The following is a 20,423-nucleotide window of genomic DNA, read 5'->3' as shown; positions in this document are numbered from 1 at the left end:
CCAGACACACTACTGCGTGTGTGTGTGTGTGTGTGTGTGTGTGAGAGTGAGAGACAGGGTGTGTGTGTGTGTGTGTGTGTGTGTGTGTGTGTGTGTGGGTGTTTCACACAGATTTTACGCACTGAAAACTCTGGAATCTGCAGTGAAGCGCTGTCATGGGAGAAGAAATACTCTGTTGGCATTTTTGATATCCTAGAAATAGCTCCTAGTTCCTAGAAATAACTTCTGAATCAGGGGCGGTGCTTTATTTGGATCGTCCAAATCGAACGGGATAATGTTCTCTGTCGACTCGACGCGGAGGTCTTTAACCTCAAAACTGATTTGCCGTTGAGCCCAGTACGCTAAATCAGCAAATACAAATGACTATTTTCCCACCAGACCTGGGAAATGTAGTGCAATATTTGACTTCCTCTTGACATATTTAGAAAAGATATTTAAGGTCAAAGTCTTGTTTGGATACTCTGCACCGCTCACACAATCTGTAGAGCAGCACTGGACCGAAGTCCTGTCTCACGGCTCAATGCTGTGGTTGGGGGGGGGGGTTGCCAGGAAGAAGACAGTGACTTTAACATCTGTTAAACCTCTGCATAGTGGGAGGATATATGATAATGAAGAGAACAATGCTTAGTGCAGTCATTTTAAAACAGTGTGTTGTATTTACTCAACTCTTTGTTGCATGTGAGGTTACATAACATCACATTTGACTTCATTATAATAGGTGACCAGTCAACCTCAAAGTGATAGTTGCTCATCTCAGAGTTGGTCAGACGGTTGTAAAACGTCTGGTGAACACAGGCCTACATCCTGGCACCCACGGGCCGTTGAGCAACTGTACCTCAGGACTGTCTGCACAGCAGAGTCAGACCTGGGTTGTCTGTGATCATGATCTCATGTTCACTGCTCTCCTCGTACTTTTCATCCAGGCCATGTCGGCGTATTCATCGTTGCACAATTATGGAGAATTAAAAAAGGTTTTCCTCCAAACTTTCTCTGAGTAGACTGCACGTGGGAGGAGGGAAGCGTGGGGGGCGTGGACCTGTGTCCGTGAGCGACAGGCTCCGTCATCCAATCGGATCTCCGAGCGCCTGTGCTCCTCTCCCCTCGGCCGCTGGACGGGGGAGGGAGGGCCGTCTGCCAAAGAGGGGAGTGCGCGTTGGGGTGAATGGATGACGTCGGGAGGCTGGCGCCAGCATGTCTGGGACTGGCGCGTTAGATCAACACAGCTGGGCTGGGATAGGACACACAGCTGGCTCAGGCCTGCATTCCTCTACAAAACAGGATTGTGAGAAAAGGGGAAAATAAGACCCAAATAGGAGCAGAACGGGACGAGCTTTGATGTAAACTAAAGCGGAGCAACATTCGGAGTTGTTCAAATATAATTTTCATGAAGCTGCTTTCCCTCAAAACAGGGTTTGATTTTATCAGTTTAAGTGATTATAGAGCTCCTTAATATTCTTCACGGGTTGAATTATTGTTGATCATTGAGACGTATGGGCTGTAAGAGAAGGACTATAAACTATCAAAACATAAATAATCAGTCAATAGATCCACGTCCAATGACCGCTCATCACAACAACTCTTCTGACTAAAGTACTGAAGTAGAGAAGAAGCTGGCCCTCCACTGACCTTTTACCTATATTATATAAATATCATATTTTTAACGTTTTCATTGGTGGATGCACATCGTGAGTCCTACAACAAGCACGTGCACTGAACACCGATCGTACAATAGGCTGTGATAATAACTGTGTACAGTTCTGAATGAGTTCTGTTTGATGAAGCGTGTTCACACAGTCACACATGCAGCCGGACGTGCATAACAAGTATACTACACTAGTACAGTATAGCTTTACTTGACAAGACGTGTATTCGTCTGGAAGTATAGCTTTTAAATAAAGTGAGCTCTATAACGAAAGCGTCCATCTTCCAGCTTGTTGTAAACTAAAGTGTCCCTCTTGTTTCTGGAGGTTCTTCTACTTGTAACGTGCCCCACTTTATCTCAAACACACAGCACCACCTGGAAGAGGCGACTAATTGATTGACAATCCCCTTCAGGCATCCCGGCCCTAATTTCCTCATTCTTTCCAGTCCTTCCACAAGGTGATGTGAGCCAATGAGAACCGGCTCGCTGTGTTCACGGGCCAATCGGAGCGCGATGCGAGAAAGGGGCCGTCAGGAGGCGCCTGCTGTATAAAGAGCTACGCGTCCGCGGCTGTCAGAGCACTGTAGCGTTTCAGGACCGCGATAGAAGCAGAGCCCGAGAGGAGGACCGCCGTCACACACTCTCACACTCAGTCGTCGAGCCGAGTCTTGTTGTTATTGTTGCTCCTGCGCTCATCATGAAAGCCATCAGTCCCGTCCGCTCGGTGAGGAGCTGCTACAAGGCCGTGTGCTGCATCTCGGAGCAGAGCCTCGCCATCAGCCGGAATAAACACTCGTGTCTGGAGGAGCCGGTGGGCGCCCTGTGCGACATGAACGACTGCTACTCCAAGCTGAAGGAGCTGGTGCCGAGCATCCCGCAGAACAAGTCGGTCAGCCAGGTGGAGATCCTGCAGCACGTCATCGACTACATCTTCGACCTGCAGATCGCGCTGGAGGCGGAGGACGCGGCCGCGCCGGAGATGGTTCTGTCGATAAAGGTGAGCGGAGCAGCGGCGTGGACCGGCGGGTCTCGCGTGGCTCTCTGCACGGAACGGACCTCTGCGTCGCTTCTGCAAAAAAGAGCCTTTTTAATCCTGTAAAGTTTATTCAGCTCGCGACACGATGCGCATTCCCGCCTGCATGCATGGCGGTGATGTTGTACTCGAGTCCATTATTCTGGTGATGTGTGATGTTGTGGCAGACATGTTGCTCGTACAGTTGTTCTTGTTGATGTGCAATCAGAGGAAGAGTGTCTAACACTTCATGTTGTCTCCGTGCAGACTGCGGACCTTGCTCGCAAATTCTCCAAAGAAGAAGGGCGGTTGTGCCATTAAGAGGAAGGCAGATCACGGTATGTATTCATGATTTGATGATTAATCTTAATGTCTTTCCTAGAAATCTCTATAATCACGGTGTGTGTGTGTGTGTGTGTGTGTGTGTGTGTGTGTGTGTGTGTGTGTGTGTGTGTGTGTGTGTGGAGACGGCATGTCTGCGGGACACAGTGTGTTGTTTTGACTTATAAAATGACATAACTTAAAAATAAAACTTCCAGTGAACATAGTGTAGCCTTTGTTGAGACGAAGGTCTCCTTGCCCTCCACATTAGGGTTGCCAATTAGACAGGCCAGTGACTGTGTAGCGGATTCATCGCTATCTGCCTGGGGTTAATGAAAGTTCCATGCTAGGCGCCAGTCTGTCTGCTCCCCTCTGCAGGGAGGAGGGAGGGAGGGAGGAGGGGGGAGGCTGAGAGGGAGAGATCTGACTTCACTTTTCTTCCTTTCTCTCCATGCAGGTGCAGGGAAACACATGTCTCCACTTCACTCCGGGCAAGAGGACAAGAGGGGCAGAAAGGGTGGGATAGGTATTTGGGAGAGAAGGAGAAGAAGGAGGAGGAGGAGGAGGAGGGTTTAAAGAAGAAAAGACAGACAGAGTGGACTGTTTCCTAGATGAGTGGGGATCAACAGTGGTGCATGAGCAAGAAAACAGAGACTCATTCTTTGGCCCCTGGACAGACGAATCAACACACCAAAGCAGAAGCCAGGATTGGAAGTTTGAAAGCGACCGGCTTCGTGTCCCTCCTCCCAGAGCCTGGATCCCTATAGGTAGACGTAGAATCATTGGTACATTGTTCTTTTATTTCTCTGTTGCATTCCAAACCTACTTTACGTGGGTTGAACTCCTCACCCAACCAGAACCCTCTACACCACGTCTCACGTCATTGTCCCCGTACAACGTCCCCTCTAATCTCCCTTCTAATGATCTGGAGACGGTTGCATCTTTTTACGAGTGTGTACATATCTGCTGTGGGTATGGAAGGTGCGAGTCCATTTGGATGTTGGTATTTTTTCTGAATGGGAGTTTGGGTTTTATTAGGTATAATCAGAACTCTATACGAGAGTTAATTGTGACTGTTTGTAGGGATTGTGTTATTTCTACAGACAATGCGCTGTGAGTTTCATAAACTCTTAATTATAAAGTTTGCTTTGTATGTATGTTCTTATGTAATGAAATAAAAGAAAGTTATGAAACAAACTGGCCTCTGTGGTGTCCCTTTATGGAGTGACTGAGTGAGGGCCGTACGTGTGATGCTGAGTTGACTTTTGTTTCTGGGTGACGAGGATCTGCTGATACGACAGGATGTCTTCACATGAATCTTGAGGTTCGGTGGTTGGAAATCAAACGATGGGAGTTTCCTTGAAGTGAGTCTAATTTTCCAAAGAATGAGTTGCTACCAGTTTACAGCAGTAGAACTTCCTCCATGGTGTCAGAAGAAAGGATGTTACGTGATCAGAAACCAACGTCCCATCATTCATAAATCTTTATCGCGGCGGACGTCCATGACACCAGATCAACGTGTGCATGAAGGTGTTTGTGAACTGTCTAAATTCATCTTTGTGTACTCAGCTGGTCTCAACGTTGACCAAACTGCTCCACCTGGTGGAGTCATCCAGAGTGTCTTTACAGGTGGACTCTTATCAGTGCTTCATCTGGATCATTAGCAGCAATAAAGAATCTTCTTCTTCACTGTCTAACCAGAAGAGACCAGCAACAAAACAACCAGACTCCACAACGCGTTGAGTTTCATGAATTGACCTCGTTCTCTCATTCATACTGTGAATAATAAGGTCGCAGCTCCATCTAGTGGTGGAAATGTGTTATTGGATCAACATGTTCACGCTAGTGTATAACAACACACTGTTACACGTTATAACACACTGTAGATATAAAGACTATAAACACACTGTACATATTTAGTATATTCATATCCCTTACTGTTTATTATTATTATGTATTTATATTACCAATACCCATCTTCATTTCGTGTTAGATTCTAAACATTGCCTTGTCTCAGTACTTGTACTTAGTTACTAGTTACTAGTTTAGTTCCAGGTGTGACGTTAGATCGGCGTTAACGTTATTCGTACCTCAAGTATGTGAATCAGGGATCAGTGGACCATGAGCCTTGATTTATAGGGTATAGAACTATTACAGAGATAGAGAGTAGAACCAACACCTCACTGACCTACACAGCGTGTACTGAGCAAGTATTACGTGAGACTGCATCAGACACTCTGATTCTGCTTCATGCATGTTTTGTTAGAATATATGGATATATTGACCGTTCATGAGTTTTTAATTGAAAGCAGCAGAAAGATAAACCAGAAACAATGATCAGGGCTCAGGGTTCAGGGTTCAGTCCTGAAGACCAGATCCCGGCTCACGCCACCAGATGGGGGTGTTGAATTAGAATGCAGTGAGGCAGAGACTAGTCCTCCTGAGGTTCAGGAGTCTCAGCACTGAGACAGAAATGAAACCTGTTGATCTTTGAACAAACTGGTTCAATATAAGATATTAAAAACAAAGCGACTCCGGCCTGATTCCATGTGATCATCAGTGACTCATCAGTGACTTGAACTACATTAAATCAACTCTATATCGGTGCAGCGGCTTCATGTTCTAACGTCGGTCAAACAAAAGGTTTTCACACCAAACTCACAATGACTTTAAACTCACATGACACATCCGCTCCATTTACACGTTAAACTGAACACTGAACTTCATGGAGTTTAGAAAACAGTGTTCCACGGCAAGTAGTATCACAGAAATAATGATGATGTCAAGGCTGTGATGATACGTATACAGGTTAGTGTACATTGACCCAAGCTCTCTTAAGAAGACAGTGAACAGTTCCCTCTTCATTTTGTTCATATTTGTACAATTCAGGCCACATTAGATTACAAAAAGGATCAGAAAACTGTGACTGTGAACAATGCAGCATCTCTAATGCATTGTTCTATATCTCTAATAGTTTGATATGAAAGAGGGTGGAAGTGATTTAACGTGGATCTACAACTATAATTCTGTCAGTATTAACAGTCTCTCTTATCTGTTCAATGTAGTAATATTATGTGATATTCAGTCTAACCCAAAAGAGAGTGAAGAATGATCTAATCCAGTGTAACATGTACACAACTCTCAGGATCCTTTATCTATACTAGTAATACTAGTAATACTAGTGTAATGTGGTGCTACATTGACTGATTAAAACATAGCTGACTTAGCGTGTTTCCAGAACATCACTGGATGTGAGTGAGTTGAAGTTATGGTGAACTGTAGATCAGGACGCAGTGGGACAATAGGGCGAGCTGTGGATGGGGGTCTGCTGTCCTTGTTCAATGGGGGTCACGTCGTATGGCTTGGGTCTGGTGGCGGTGGGTGGGGGAGGGGTTGTTTTCTTTCAATATCTCCTCTGAGCCAATAAGCAAGAGTGGTACTGAATGAATCCAATTATCATCTAGAACCATCTCCAGCGACACCTTGCACCAGACCACTAAACATGAGCTGGATGTACGGGTCTCCATGCACAATGAACTCTTTATGGACTTGTTATAGACATGACCCATGAAGATCATTTCATACATAATAACATAGTATTTATTATGTGACGTTCCCTTTACTGAGAGTCTCCAGAGTGAGATTAAGACACATGCTCTGTTCTTCAGTGAGGCTACACCTCACACATGTGTTTAATGTTTAACAAAGTACATTTTCAATTATCACAGTCTAATTTTAACATCCCAAATCGTTTGCCCATAATACTCCTATAGTTGTTCACATTATGAATTGAATGGAAGCTAAATATGATGATGAATGTGAGTAACTTATGGGTCAATGTGATAACACGACACGTTCTGTAACAACAGAGTAACAACCTTCTTCTTATACGTCACATAGTGTGATTCTATGGACTCATTCAGTTCAACATCATAAGTGCTCATTGTCTCCAGCGGATAAAAGAACGTTATGTCCCGAAATGACGCTGCTGTCCCTTTAAGAAGACCAGCCCCGTCCGCGTACAACTGTTTTATGCAAATCTGACAAAGCCGAACGTGCCGTGAGCCAATCAGAGGCGAGCTCTAACCGCGGGAGATCTAAATTTCGCGGGAGGAAGTTTGGCGCTAAAAAAAGCAGTTCTTCCTCAGCTTCCCGTCCTGTCGTATGGAGAGCGGAACTGTGAGGCGGACGGACTAGAGGCACAGACCGGGTCGGAATCCGCATCAGAGGGACTCACTACAAGTCGTAAGTCTCACGGAGGAACCGGATCTCACGCGGAAGCCTTCTGGTACTGGACTCTAAACAGTGGCTGTGTTAATGTGTATTTAACCCGCGGTGTGTAGTGACTGCAGGGTAATCCTCACTGGACAAAGGGTAACAGCACCGACCGGGCTGTGGTCTACTGACGGACGATCAGAACCACGGCTGAGTGTGTGTGTCTCGTTGCGTTCTTAGATCAGCTGTGTGAGCTCTGGACTGTTCCGTGTTGACGTGGGTTACGTGATATTCTCCGGTAGAGACATCTGTTCACACTGACCCTCCAGCAGCAGCTCTACGGCCGTTAACGGGACGAGCCGCGCATTAATACCGAGCTTTGACCGATCCGGTTAAACTGAGTCCACTCAGGAACATGATGCGGATGCCGAAAGGTGTCTCTCCGGCTCGGCCGGTAGCGGGACTGTCTTGCCCTCAGCAGAAGATCAAGGTTCTGTCCGCCGGGGGAGTGAAGACCGACTTCTTCAGCACCGGACTGTCCAGCCCGCCGATGAGCACGGTACCGGCCGGCTACTTCACCCAGATCTGCAACACCACCGCCGCGGCCGAACAAAGAGCCAACAGCCTGTATTCAACCCCCCACGGACCAGAGGCTAAACCCATCCGATCATCCTCCGGACGACTGCCGGTAGATCTCTCACACACACACACACACACACGCACACACACGCACACACACACACACACACACACACACACACACACACACACACACACACACACACACACAGTGTAGTGGGTTATGAGGGCGGACTGATTGTGGATTTCCATCGGTATGCGCGTGGAGCAGCGTTTGGGGCACGTTCACGCGTGTTTTGACGTGATGAGCCACAGAGGAGCCGCTGTGACCGCTGCTCCGTGTGTGTGAATGGCGTGGAGCTAAGTGTGACCCCCCCCCCCCCCCCCCCCCCCCCCTCTCCGCAGGCCAGCTGTAGCTAGACAAGACCAGAGGCTGTGTGAGTTTAAGTGTGTGTGTGTGTGTGTGTGTGTGTGTGGGGGGGGGGGTATCGTTGATAGTGTTAGGGGCCCCTTGCTTTTGAAAAGAAAGGGTGAGTGGCCCCCACAGGGGGAGAGAGCAGCTTTTACACAATCACTGACCGACAATAATGTCAACTCAGCATTTCACTCTGACCAGCTGAACTGAAACCAGCTCCAGTCTGAGAGGACTGTCCTGAGTCATGAACACTGTTCTCCTGTTCACCTGTTCACCTGTTCACCTGTTCACCTGTTCTCCTGTTCTCCTGTTCACCTGTTCTCCTGTTCTCCTGTTCTCCTGTTCACCTGTTCTCCTGTTCACCTGTTCTCCTGTTCACCTGTTCACCTGTTCACCTGTTCACCTGTTCTCCTGTTCACCTGTTCTCCTGTTCTCCTGTTCACCTGTTCTCCTGTTCTCCTGTTCTCCTGTTCACCTGTTCTCCTGTTCTCCTGTTCACCTGTTCACCTGTTCTCCTGTTCTCCTGTTCACCTGTTCACCTGTTCACCTGTTCTCCTGTTCCTCACTGTAGGAGGAAGGTGGGTTTTGCTGCCCATGCGTGTGTCTGCTCAGGTGGACGGCGCTCTTAGAATCACTCTGATGAAAGGCGTCGTGGTCTGAGAGGGTTGGAGACACTCTGCAGCGTGTCGGAGCTTCACAGCTGCTGCTGCTGCTTGTTACAGTGGGTCTCTCACAGTCAGTGAGTTTTAGTAGGACTAGAGGGCTGGAGGGTTAGAGGGTCAGAGGGGTTAGAGGTTAGGGTGCATACAGACCAGGGTCCTCAAATCTCATGTAAACCGTTTGCCCTTGCAGCCTGTCTTCACTAATAGTCCTTCAAGAGGATTAGGAGGTAAGTAAAGTGAGAAAGAGGCTACCAGCTGGCTCATCATACTTCTGAGTGTGTTTCACACACTACAAACACACTACACACTACACACACACACACACACACACACACACACTACAAACACACACACACATGTGGATGGAAGTATTTGATTTCATGAAGTGATCTTAGTTTTCACAGCTGAGGTGGAACAGAGTGATGCACTCTTGAAACTGCAGAGCTGGTTTCAGTGATGAACTAAACAAACTAAGGTTGGTTTCCTTTCCTAAAGGAAGGATGTTAGAGCCTTCTACTCTGCCTCTAAACATTCTCAGTGCTCCTCTCACAGCCTCCTTCTTTCTTCGTGTCGTTGTCTCAGACACGGATCTGAATCTCTAAAGTACTGATGGCTGATCTGCAGTGTTTTTAGGGTCTTATGACCGAAACACTTTGTCTACTCTGATTCCTTCAATACAGAGGTGTGAGGTTCATAACAGGATCCACTTTGAGGTGAGCTCATGCAGCAGCTGGCCAGAACCACAAATACATGATGTGGTTTCACAGAACCTGCTCTTCTAATCAGTCACGTGACACAACAGTAGATGTGAGGCTGATTACAGGACTTCAGTTCACCGCTCAACCTGCAGACACAAACCACTCAGAGTCTTCTGCTCGCTGACGCAGCAGCTTCATGTCATGTTCAGTCATGGGTCTGGTGTTGACAGGAAGTGTTTTAGCTCACTTCCTTCTACTTGAGCAGCGTTACAGTAACAGCTGTCTGTTTCAGCTCGGCTCAGCATGAGAACCAGCTCTACCCCTCACTAGGAGGCGTTCTCGTGGGGAGGAGCGTGAAGCTAATGTTTGACTGCAGGAAGGTAATGTCAGCTGAAGCTCTGCTCTCATTCATCACGCCGGCTGTAGTAAAAGGTGGTGGATGGGTGATTGGTGTGTAGACTGCTGATGGTGTTGAGTCACTCTGGTTTCAGATTGATGTGAATGTGTTACAGGGTTCAGTCCTCCACCAAAGTCCACAGAAGAAGCTTTCCTTCTGTTAGAGAGCAAACCCATGAATGAATGAATGAATGAATGAATGTGTCTGTTTCAGATGGAAAAAGCCACATTTACTACAACCATCAGCATAACGTCCCCCAGAGACAATGTCCCACTTCTTCCCTGCTGACGTCACGTGTGGCGTCCCCACTTCTCTCATGTGCGCAGTCTGCCACAAGGTCATCAGCGTTGACATCAGCTGTATGAATTATACAAACGTCCCCCCCCCATTCAGACTGATGACACTCTTGTGTGACGTGCACTCTCCCGAAATCTCTATTTTTTGCATTTCAAAGCAGCCTGCTCCCCCCTCGCCTCCCTCCACCACCGACCCAAACGGGCAGATCCAACCTTCTCTGGTACCTCTATGGAGCCACGGTGACTATCTCTATCTCTGTCTCTTCAGCCGTGTGGCGTCTCTCTTCAGTCGGGTGTGGACATGAGGTGGGGGGGGTTTGTGTGAGATATCAGCAGGGACACTGGGACTCGTCCTCGGCTCGGGTGGAATTTGAATCCCGTGCGGCCCGACGGACCAGGTGTGTCGCAGAAGTCCTGCACGTGGCGTGACTTCATGGGTGAACCTCTGGAGGTGTCACCGGAGCAGCTGCAGGAACCGGCCTCAGAATGAGGAGCGAACAGAAGGAGACACGTTCGGCGCTTTGGGTGTAACCGGACAGACGAGTCTCCTTAGATAAAGAGCTAGGAGTGTGTTTGGCTCAGGCCCCTCCCTCTCACAGCCATTGACTGGCTTGCTGCACAATAACTACTGATGTTGAATAAGTAACGTGTTATAACTAGAATCATGTGATGTCCACGGTGTCCAGCTTCAGTCCTCCGTGAGGTCTTGTCTCCAGCAGCATGCTCGTGTTTCCTCTGAAGCCTGAAGCAGCCGGTCTGTCTGCTACGTGAAGCAGTGTTTGTGTAATATGCTTGACTCACCAGAGAAATCCCTCATGCAAAGTGAGCACCGAGCCCACGCAGCTGCAGGGTGGAACCGTTGGTTCCCCTCTTACAACATGTCACCACGCCTGAGGCTGAGGCTGTCAAACTACAAGCCTGAAGAATGAGGACGAGGTGCAGCTCCATCCGTACATTCAGGTCGTGGAAGGTGACCGTGTTCTCGTGTCACGGCTGCTCTTACTGACACCGAGGCTGACTCTGACTCCCCTGATGATGACCAGGAGTCCTCTCTGTGACTCTGAGCCGACAAACACTCATCCTCTAAACCCTTAAATAAATGATAACGGTCACGTTGTGTTGAGGGTCGTCCTGACCGGGGATCTCTGTGTTACTGAGCGCTGTAAGGATTACACACACACACACACACGCACACGCACACGCGCACTGCTGGCTCCAGATGTCTCCAGTCAACAGGTGGACATGTCGAGCAGCCCACTGGGACAATAGCCCCCTTCATTATCCCCACGCTCAGACAGGCGCATCCACACATGGTTACGTCAATTCAGCACTTTTTCCGTCTCTTTCCTCACCCTGTTAGCTGAAGTGACAAAAAGAGATTACTGTGGCCAAATTACCCAGCAGCCTCAGTAACACTGACCGCTGGTCAGATCAGCCGGAGTGTTTTTTGTGGGATTGAAACTCTCTGTCGTGTTCGGGTGTCGCCTTGTGCAACTGTGACAGTTGGTCGTTTCTCAATCCTGTGAGCAGATTGACTTCATGAGACTTTCACTTTTACATTGGACCTCATGTAGGTCACTGAAGATACTACGTTCTAGTTATACTGTGGTCCAAAGGGTGTGTGTGTGTGTGTGTGTGTGTCTGTGTGTGTGTGTGTGTGTGTGTGTGGCTGTGTGTGTGTGTGTGTGTGTGTGTGTGTGTGTGTGTGTGTGTGAAGCTGTGCAGGAAAGGGAACATCGAGAGGTTAGAGGGGGGGAGGAGAGGTAACTGAGTGATTCCAGGGATTTCATTGCATTTTGCTGGCATTAGGTTGAGAGGCAATCACCCCGTTTCCCTATCACACACACACACACACACACACACACACACACACACACACACATGCATAAGATCAGCCCCTCTTGAAGTGCTTGGGGAAGTGTTACAGGGGTGCTTTGTTCCTGCTCTTGAGGGCTGTTGGCACATTTACGACACTTTTCAACAACCCTCTATTTAGCACTTGTGCCAGCATTGATGTCATTGTTTCATGGCTGGCTGGACGAGCCCCACACACCTCATTACCATGATTTAACTCCAGCAGACCGTCATGTATTCACTCTATATGTTCTCCTGGTGGCACAATGAGGACACGCCCTCTTTGCTCTCACGTGTTTGTACTGATGGACGTTAACTCTTTCCTCTCCAGGCCAAGAGGAAGCTGGATCTAGAGGACCCTCTCTACCTGCCAGAGTTCCGCACACCAAAAGGAAAATGCAGCATCGCGGCCAGGATACCGAGTCCACGGAGTGAGTCCAGATCAGAGAGGCGGAGTCACACGGTGGCTTTAGTGCGTAGAGGTTTGAGCTGCACCAGTGTTCTAGTTGTAACTGTGGTGATAGTGGAGAAGAGCCGCACAGAAGATAAGTTCTGAAACCAGTAACCGATTTAACTGTGTCTGTTTGACACACAGACGGTCAACATGTGGAGGACGGCAGCATCATACATGAATGTGTGATGAAGACGTGTGTGAAGAGCATCATGAACACTACATGAGTCACGTTCACAAGTATTAATATGATGAAGCGTTAGTTTAGCTCCTAGCTTTACATGTTGGCAGGAGACCCAGCTGTGGGTTTGAATCAGATTACATGTCTGTTCAACATCTACACATCTTCCTCTTCCTCATGTGCTTCGTCTGGATCTTCGCCCTCAGCTCCAAAGTCTCCGGGTGAGCGGACGCGGTACGACACGTCTTTGGGCCTGCTGACCAAGAAGTTCGTGGGCCTGATCGCCGAGTCTCCCGATGGAGTTCTTGACCTGAACTGGGCCACCGAGGTCCTGGAGGTCCAGAAGAGGCGCATCTATGACATCACCAACGTCCTGGAGGGAGTCCAGCTCATCCGAAAGAAGTCCAAGAACAACATCCAGTGGCTGTGAGTACCGATGCAGAAGAACATAGACGTTCTACCAGAACTATGAGCAGCCGTGTGTGTGTGTGTGTGTGTGTGTGTGTGTGTGTGTGTGTGTGTGTGTGTGTGTGTGTGTGTGTGTGAGAGAGAGAGAGTAGACCACATGACAGCCACGGTTCAGTCCTAGGACCTCGTCTCTCAACACAGTCACATACAGTTTATTTGTGTGTGTGTGTGTGTGTGTGTGTGTGTGTGGATACAACTCTGTGGAGTTATCTGCCCTCTAGTGGCTGGTAGGGGGTCTTGCACCAGCCTCCACTGGCCCATGTGTGCTGATATTGTTACTCTGCGTGTCTTTGTTTCTGAGTTGTTACGACCGCTACAGTTTGAACTCACACACTTTTTGATCACGTAGACGTTCATGTGTGTGTTTGTAGGGTCGGAGACGTGTTTGAAGGTGGTGCAGGTGGAGGAGAGAAGGCTTGCTCCCTGAGGAAAGAACTCGGAGACCTGGAGAGAGTAGAACGATCTCTGGATGAGCTGATCCACTCCAGCACCGCACAGCTCAAACAACTCACCGAGTATGAAGACAACAAGAGATATCCTTTACACCTGTGTGTGTGTGTGTGTGTGTGTGTGTGTGTGTGTGTGTGTGTGTGTGTGTGTGTGTGTGTGTGTGTGTGTGTGTGTGTGTGTGTGTGTGTGTTAAACACTTCGTTGTCCCCCTTGACCACGCGCTGTACGTTGGGCTATGTGACGTATCAGGACATCCGCTCCATCGGGACTCTCCGGGACCAGACGGTCATCGCCGTCAAGGCCCCCGCTGACACCAAGCTGGAGGTTCCAGACACGGCAGGGGTGAGACTTCAAAACCAACACATTCAATGTAAAACTCTCCAGAAGACGAATGGACACATGAAATAAACCGTGCAGTGTGTTTATATGATGTTCTTGTTCCGTCTTTCTCCTCACAGCAGGGATCACTACAGATCTATTTGAAGAGTAAGAACGGCCCCATCGAGGTCTACCTGTGTCCAGAGGAGGGTCTTGAAGATGCCAGCCCAGTGAAAAGCGCGGCCACCCCTAAGAAGGAGTTCCCTCCACCCGTAACCCCGATGCCTCCGCCGAGCTACGCCGTCAAAGAGGAGCCTGCTGAGTGTGAGATGGCTTTCTGTTGGTCCAGTCCAGTCCAGTCCAGTCCAGTCTAGTCCAGTCCAGTCCAGTCTAGTCCAGTACAGTATAGTCCAGTCCAGTAGAGCAGGACTCTACCAGGAGACGTTATACTCTCACTGGGAGCTGATTGGTTGAGTCACTTTATTCTGACAATGAGTTGTGTGTGTGTGTGTGTGTGTGTGTGTGTGTGTGTGTGTGAGGCCCTGATAGAGTTCATCTAATGGTTAGTATGTTAATATTAGATTTTAAAAAACAACAATACTAAATATATTATAATATAATGAGGAAATAAAACAATAAGTGTACCAAAGAAAGTTAGGATAAATTGCTAAAATGACTTACTAACTATGAATACAAATTATAACAAATCACAAGAATAAAGTATATAAATAGAACTTTTAGAAGGATATAAATAGAGATGAAGCTTTGAAGCTTTGCATCCTACTGGTTCACCCAGAGCTTCATCTGCTCTACTGCGCCATCAAGTGGACACTAAATGTAAAACAGGCAGAGTGATTATAAAGCTGTGTGAAGCTTTGAAGTGAATGAATGAATGAATGATGTTTGTGACGCTCGTATAGACTGAGTCAGTGACGTGGTCCGACACCACAAACGATCAGCGCAGGAGAACACGTCACTAGATATGAATGAAACTAGACTATGTTGATAATAATTTACACGTTCAGGAGATGCGTCAGACTCAGAATGTGAACTTCTGCTCTCGTCTTGATCACAGTCATCGTATCTACGGCAGCTCCAGACGCCTCCTCGGCTGCAGCCTCCACTTCCACCCTGCTGGACGTCGAGGGTCTGCTGGGTCTGCCCCCCAGCCTGCTCCAGATCACGGAGGACCAGCTGCCTTGCGTCTCTTTTGCCCCGGACCCCAACACCCCGTTTGTCAGCTTCTCTCCGCCTTTGGACCACGACGACTACCTCTGGAGCCTGGAGGACGGAGAGGGAGTGTCCGACTTCTTCGACACCTACGATCTCGGGGAGCTGTTGAAGAGCTGAAGGTGTAGATGAAGGAGGCGGGAGGAGATTTGGGGAGATTAAGGGGGTGAATATTTAATTCAAAGCCTTCTGGAGGTAGTAAATATTACACTATGAAGCCATAACTCTTTGTTTTTACCATGCTGTTTTAATGTTAATGATTCAAAGTAGAAATGATTTGTACATAGACTGAGAGGTCGGGTGAGATTGACTCGCGTGATCTCCGACCTTTAGGAACGGCTGTTTAAAATGGCGGCACTGTTTTTGGATCGTTCACATTTTCAGACACAAACACAGAAGTTGTTGTTATTGTGTCTCGTCCCCGGCGACGTAACGTGGTGCGCTGGGTTTATCGGGCGGTGTTTACAGCGGAACAACTCAGGAATCCTTTTCTCTCCCTTGTTTCCAAAGTCTAAATATGTTGTGCCGCTCTTCGGCCCGTAGGGGGCGGCCTTGCATCATGTCAGCTTTAACTGCCGTGCAGCTTTACAGGATTCAATCACTGGAATCAGAGTACGCTAAAGCCATCAAGAGCTCCACACAGGGTGTGTCCTCAACACGGACCAGACCAAGCTGTGAACGATGCCGGTCCGTGTCGGTCCACCAGCATCTAGTCTGAGCCTGAGCTCCTGTTTCTATCTCGTGTTGCTTCTGTCTGATCAGGTTTGCTCTTTCCCGCCTTAAGCTTTGTGTCGGGCCTCGGACCGGCTCGGTGCTGCATTGTGTGCCAAAATGTGAAAGGCGGCTTCTGACACCCAAAAGTGGACCCGGAGGTGACGACTCGTAGTGAGAGAGTCGCACTCATCCTGTTGGGTCGGCAGCTTTATTTTAAACCCAGGTGCTCCTCTATCGATACCTGCTGTGAGACGACGAGTGTATTTCTGAGGAAATAACCAAAATACATGAAATGCAGCATCTGTGCTGCAGATGTGGTGGAAGGACGTTCATTGATGTAGTTAACGTTGACTTAGAGTAGAGATGTTCTCTAGTTCAATGAAGTCTGCTGATCCAGCAGCAGCAGACAGCAGGAGGTGTTCCTATCCTCACTGTCCACATGTGGTGGAGAAACCCTTTAAATGTCAAAGACGTTATCTCTTAGACCTTATTGTTCTTTTCTTTTACATTTGGAAATATGAATTCCATGCTGATCTATCTGTGGCTGTCCCTCTGCAGAGATGAGCTTCCTGTCCTAACGAAACTTGAAGACGTGTGTGTGTGTGTGTGTGTGTGTGTGTGTGTGTGTGTGTGTGTGTGTGTGTGTGTGTGTGTGTGTGTGTGTGTGTGTGTGTGTGTGTGTGTGTGTGTGTGTGTGTGTGTGTGTGTGTGTGTTTTTACAACGTAGATTAGAGGAAGTCGATCCACAATTTATAGTTTTTTTTTCATTTTTCAGTGAGCATTATGTTTCTGGTATTTGTATATAGTGTGTTTTGTATTTATACCTATTTTTCCAGATTTCTTTGAAGGTTGAACTGTTCTTGTATGACGTGCGGCACTTAATATTTTGTAATATTGTGTGGTCTGTTTGAAATGATTCAATAAATACTGAAGCCATGGTTGACACTTGGAATTGTGCTCCATTTTTATTTGACTCACTCGTCAGGAACCTGTTCAACTCTAGTTGAAATACATAATTCATCTTCATACATCGGTGTGTAGGAGTATTCCCAGAGGACAGAGAATCGGTGGACATGAAGAGACAATAAGACCTTGTGAGCTGTAAACAGAAACCTCCATCGTTCTTTGTTGGTTGCTTTAGAAACAAGTTCACAAAAGGGGGGGGGGGGTCACAGGAGGTCAGTGGGTCACTGGGTCAGGGTGGATGGTGCTGATGCGTTCTGGGAGTAAAGACGAGGAAAGGAAAGACATCACACATTTTACTGATAAATAGAATCTATAGATGAGCAGGTTTTTGTCAGACATCACAGTATCCTGAGGACACAGTCCTCTCTGCTGTAATGACTTATTACCTTCATCAAATGCTCTGAACACTTGATCAGTCTGCTAGCATGGTTCTTCTCTGAAGTCGTTTCATACAGAAACCCTGAAGTGTTCGGCCCATAGAACTACAGCGAAGTACTGTGAACGACAGGAAACGGAAGCTTCCAGCAGCTCGAGTGAACAGAGTTTAGCTCTTTAGTTGAACACAAAGAAGGTCTGTCTCCTCCGGGGTTCTGCAAACTCACTTGTGAACCAACACCAGGCGTCTATTAGCGCTAATGGTCTATTAAACAGAGGCTGAACGAGAGGCGATGAAGTGAAATGTTCAACACACGCTGCCTTTGACCGTGTGGTCTACATGCTCTCTAAACGGCAGATTCTGTCACCTTGAGACCGCTTTGACAACAAGGCCCTGAAGAAACGGAGCTCGGGTCTCTCTCTGCGCTGGCAGGTGACGGCTCGTCAATGAGCAGCACCGCCCTGAGGCCACAGCGCTGCACGTCTGCGTGTCGCTGTAGAGCCTCGGCTGCTGAAGGGACACGCGACGGTCGTCTCTCATTTGGTGACAGCGGTCAGTGTGTTTGAGGCCACGCCTGGAACTGACCCTGGTGTTCTCAGTCCTCTAGTGAGTCTGGAATGAGTCGTGATTTTAAGAATCATGAATCACAAACACGTTTGACCTGTTACCAGTCTGGAAATGTTTTTGTTGCCAAACCACCTGTGATGACACGACAGGTATTGTGGAGAGGTTGCCTGAGGGCGTGGCCTCTGCGCAGGTACAGTATGTCGCCAAGCCGCCGTGCCAACTGAGTCCACTGAGTCCACTGAGTCCACTGAGACCACTGAGTCCACTGAGACCACTGAGTCAGGGACGACGTGTTTGTCAAAGCAGAAGCCGTCACAAAGTGTCACCGCTCTGTCTGTGGCAGAGATGTTCCTCAGTAGATCTGAAGGACAGAAGAACCCTGTCCTGTTCAAGACTCTTCATATGCTTATTCCAGTGGAAAAGTGTTAAATAGTGAATCAATCCCCTCTCTCTGTCTCTCTCTCTGTCTCTCTCTCTCCCTCTATCTTTCTCTCTCTCTCTCTCTCTGTCTCTGTCTCTCTTTCTCTCTCTCTCTCTCTCTCTCTCTCTCTCTCTCTCTCTCTGTCTCTCTCTCTCTCTCTCTCTCTCTCTCCAATCCTCCCATTCTCGGTCGTCCGTGTCGACCAGAAGAGGGGGTATTTTACGGTAAGCCTGGGCCTCCTGGCTTGACAGGGGTAGTAAATTGATAACAGGACTAGTGGAGCTGAGTCAACAGTGGAGAGGGAGGTTTTTTTTTTTTGGGGGGGGGGGGGCTCTACTCTAGAGGACTCCACAGGGCTGCTGGGAAGCAGCAAGGAAGTCCTGGCAGCCGTACTCTTTACTGGAAGCCGTCGCTCCGACCTCTGTGCTGCAGCATGTGTGCGTCAGAAGAAAGAGAGAAGTTGTGTTTGTTGAACCTCACTTCCTCACAGACGGTGTGAAGGAAACAAAGACAGAAAGCACTTGTTGGTGATGTAAGTAGAGAGTGAAATGACCAGTAGCAGGAGAGAGTGTGTTGATAAGGGAGACGACAGGCTGGTGGTGTTAAGGAAGGAAAAGGTGGAGAAGAGGAGGGGACGTCCTTCCAGTCAGCGTCCTCAGACAATGAAGTGTCTATCTATCTCCTTTCCTCTGTCGCTCCACCTCACTCTCTCCACCTTCCAGAACCATTTTCCTCTGTCGGTTCCCCGTGTTTCTCCTCTCCCCCCCCCCCCCCCCCCCTCCCTGTCCTTGGACCTTGTGTTCTCCTCGTGTTAGAGCGTTGCCTGAGCAGACCGGTTTGCTCACTTCTACAATGGGACCCGGGCTGGAAGGCTGGCAGACGCACAAAGGCTCTGCTTCTTTACAAGGGGCCGCAAAGACACTGAAGGAGGGTATTGTTGGGACACAGCGAGCCTCTGCATGACATCAGCCCAGACATGCTAAAAATGTGTGCATGCAAAATGAGCAGTCAGAAAAACACATGTTGGAAATGTATTACAATACACAACGACGTGTGCAACGTGCAAACTTCATGTGGAGCATCTTCTCTCACTGATGTTCTCTCACATGCTACAGGAACAACGTGTGGACGAGGCCCCGGTGAACTGGGTCAGCAGCCTATTTATGTGGCTCTGCATTGTTTGGAGTTCGTCGCGTGTCCTCGCTTCCTTACAAGAGCGCTCAGTAGGTCAGAGAGAGCGTTTCCCCAGCGCTCCCTCCGGAGTCTTCAGCTCATTTTGAATTTCCTTCATTTGCATGAGAAAACATAACCGGTGTTTGTTTTGTTATCATGTGATTTTCACATTGTGCCTCCAGAGAAACATGTCTGATAAGCACTGTGCATGTGAGTGTGCATGTGAGTGTGCATGTGAGTGTGCATGTAAAATACAGATATCAAATGCTGCGCATGTGCACTTTTGTGAATGAGTGACTTGCGACTAGTGAATACAAACACGGTACCGCTGTGCACACAGTTAAGACACACAACTGTTCTGCTTTACTCAGAGTGACGGTAAAAAACACAAAGTGATAAAATAACCTCAAGGACAAATGATCCCTTTATAGAGCTGATGTTCAGGCAAATGTGTGGTTTTGTGGTGGAACCAAAGGCAGCCTCTGTATCTGATGCGGCTTCCTAAAATCACCATCTGCTCTTCATAGAGTATCAGTGCTCAGCCAGAGGCGGTGTTCAGTGATACGCCTCTTTTCTTTGAGTTGACGGGCGTGACAATGCCAGGCATGCAGGAGTTATGTTCTAAACACAGCTCTGTCTCCACCTCTCTGATGCTCTCCTTCCATCTCCTTCACTCTGTCAGAGGATGTCTGAGGGTCTTCAGAAGTCCTCCCTCAATGAAAAATACCTCTTCATGAGAGGAGAAGAAAGAGGGAGAAGCTTTGGAGCCTCAGAGGGAGTTACACCTCCAGACTCTTGATTAAAGGACAGCTGCACAGAGCTGTGAAAGCCTACTACTGCACCAGCCCCACATCAAATATATTTTCATCCGAACATTTATTAACATCTGAGCTTTGAGTTGTTGGTTCCAGCCTCACTGCAGTGCTTCAGCCAGAAACCATCACCTCATCCAATGAACGTCCTCCCCTCCACTCCAGCCTGTGAATGAGGTATTATGCATATATCCATGGCGACCAC

The 20,423-nt window shown here is 48.1% G+C and overlaps 2 protein-coding genes across 2 annotated transcripts; both read left to right on the top strand.

Annotated features, from left to right (window-relative positions):
• The first annotated feature begins 2,241 nt into the window (after positions 1–2,241).
• On the top strand, positions 2,242–4,172 carry id3 (inhibitor of DNA binding 3). Its single transcript, XM_068726404.1, has 3 exons — positions 2,242–2,639; positions 2,922–2,992; positions 3,433–4,172. The coding sequence occupies exons 1-2, from the start codon at positions 2,340–2,342 to the stop codon at positions 2,973–2,975; spliced, it is 354 nt and encodes a 117-aa protein (XP_068582505.1). The 5' UTR covers positions 2,242–2,339; the 3' UTR covers positions 2,976–2,992; positions 3,433–4,172.
• A 2,994-nt stretch (positions 4,173–7,166) lies between these two features.
• On the top strand, positions 7,167–16,848 carry e2f2 (E2F transcription factor 2). The gene is made up of 7 exons (XM_068726403.1): positions 7,167–7,878; positions 12,423–12,522; positions 12,930–13,149; positions 13,563–13,724; positions 13,869–13,983; positions 14,100–14,283; positions 15,035–16,848. Exons 1-7 carry the CDS (start codon positions 7,606–7,608, stop codon positions 15,307–15,309), a joined length of 1,329 nt encoding a protein of 442 aa, XP_068582504.1. The 5' UTR covers positions 7,167–7,605; the 3' UTR covers positions 15,310–16,848.
• The last annotated feature ends 3,575 nt before the right edge of the window (positions 16,849–20,423 follow it).

The sequence above is a fragment of the Cebidichthys violaceus genome, unplaced genomic scaffold, assembly GCF_023349555.1.
Source record: "Cebidichthys violaceus isolate CVI_PGR_0920_01 unplaced genomic scaffold, fCebVio1.0.p SCAF_39, whole genome shotgun sequence".
Lineage (NCBI taxonomy): Eukaryota > Metazoa > Chordata > Actinopteri > Perciformes > Stichaeidae > Cebidichthys > Cebidichthys violaceus.
Note: the sequence above shows the minus strand (reverse complement) of the source record. Positions and strands in the feature narration are given on the sequence as shown.

What these genes read in the sequence shown, in the direction of transcription:
- id3 (XM_068726404.1), top strand. Translation starts at nt 2,340, where the DNA reads ATGAAAGCCATCAGTCCCGTCCGCTCGGTGAGGAGCTGCTACAAGGCC. An exon ending in AGATGGTTCTGTCGATAAAG is followed by an intron (nt 2,640 to 2,921) that starts GTGAGCGGAGCA and finishes GTCTCCGTGCAG; the next exon opens with ACTGCGGACCTTGCTCGCAA.
- e2f2 (XM_068726403.1), top strand. Translation starts at nt 7,606, where the DNA reads ATGATGCGGATGCCGAAAGGTGTCTCTCCGGCTCGGCCGGTAGCGGGA. An exon ending in CAGGATACCGAGTCCACGGA is followed by an intron (nt 12,523 to 12,929) that starts GTGAGTCCAGAT and finishes CTTCGCCCTCAG; the next exon opens with CTCCAAAGTCTCCGGGTGAG. An exon ending in AGGTTCCAGACACGGCAGGG is followed by an intron (nt 13,984 to 14,099) that starts GTGAGACTTCAA and finishes TTCTCCTCACAG; the next exon opens with CAGGGATCACTACAGATCTA.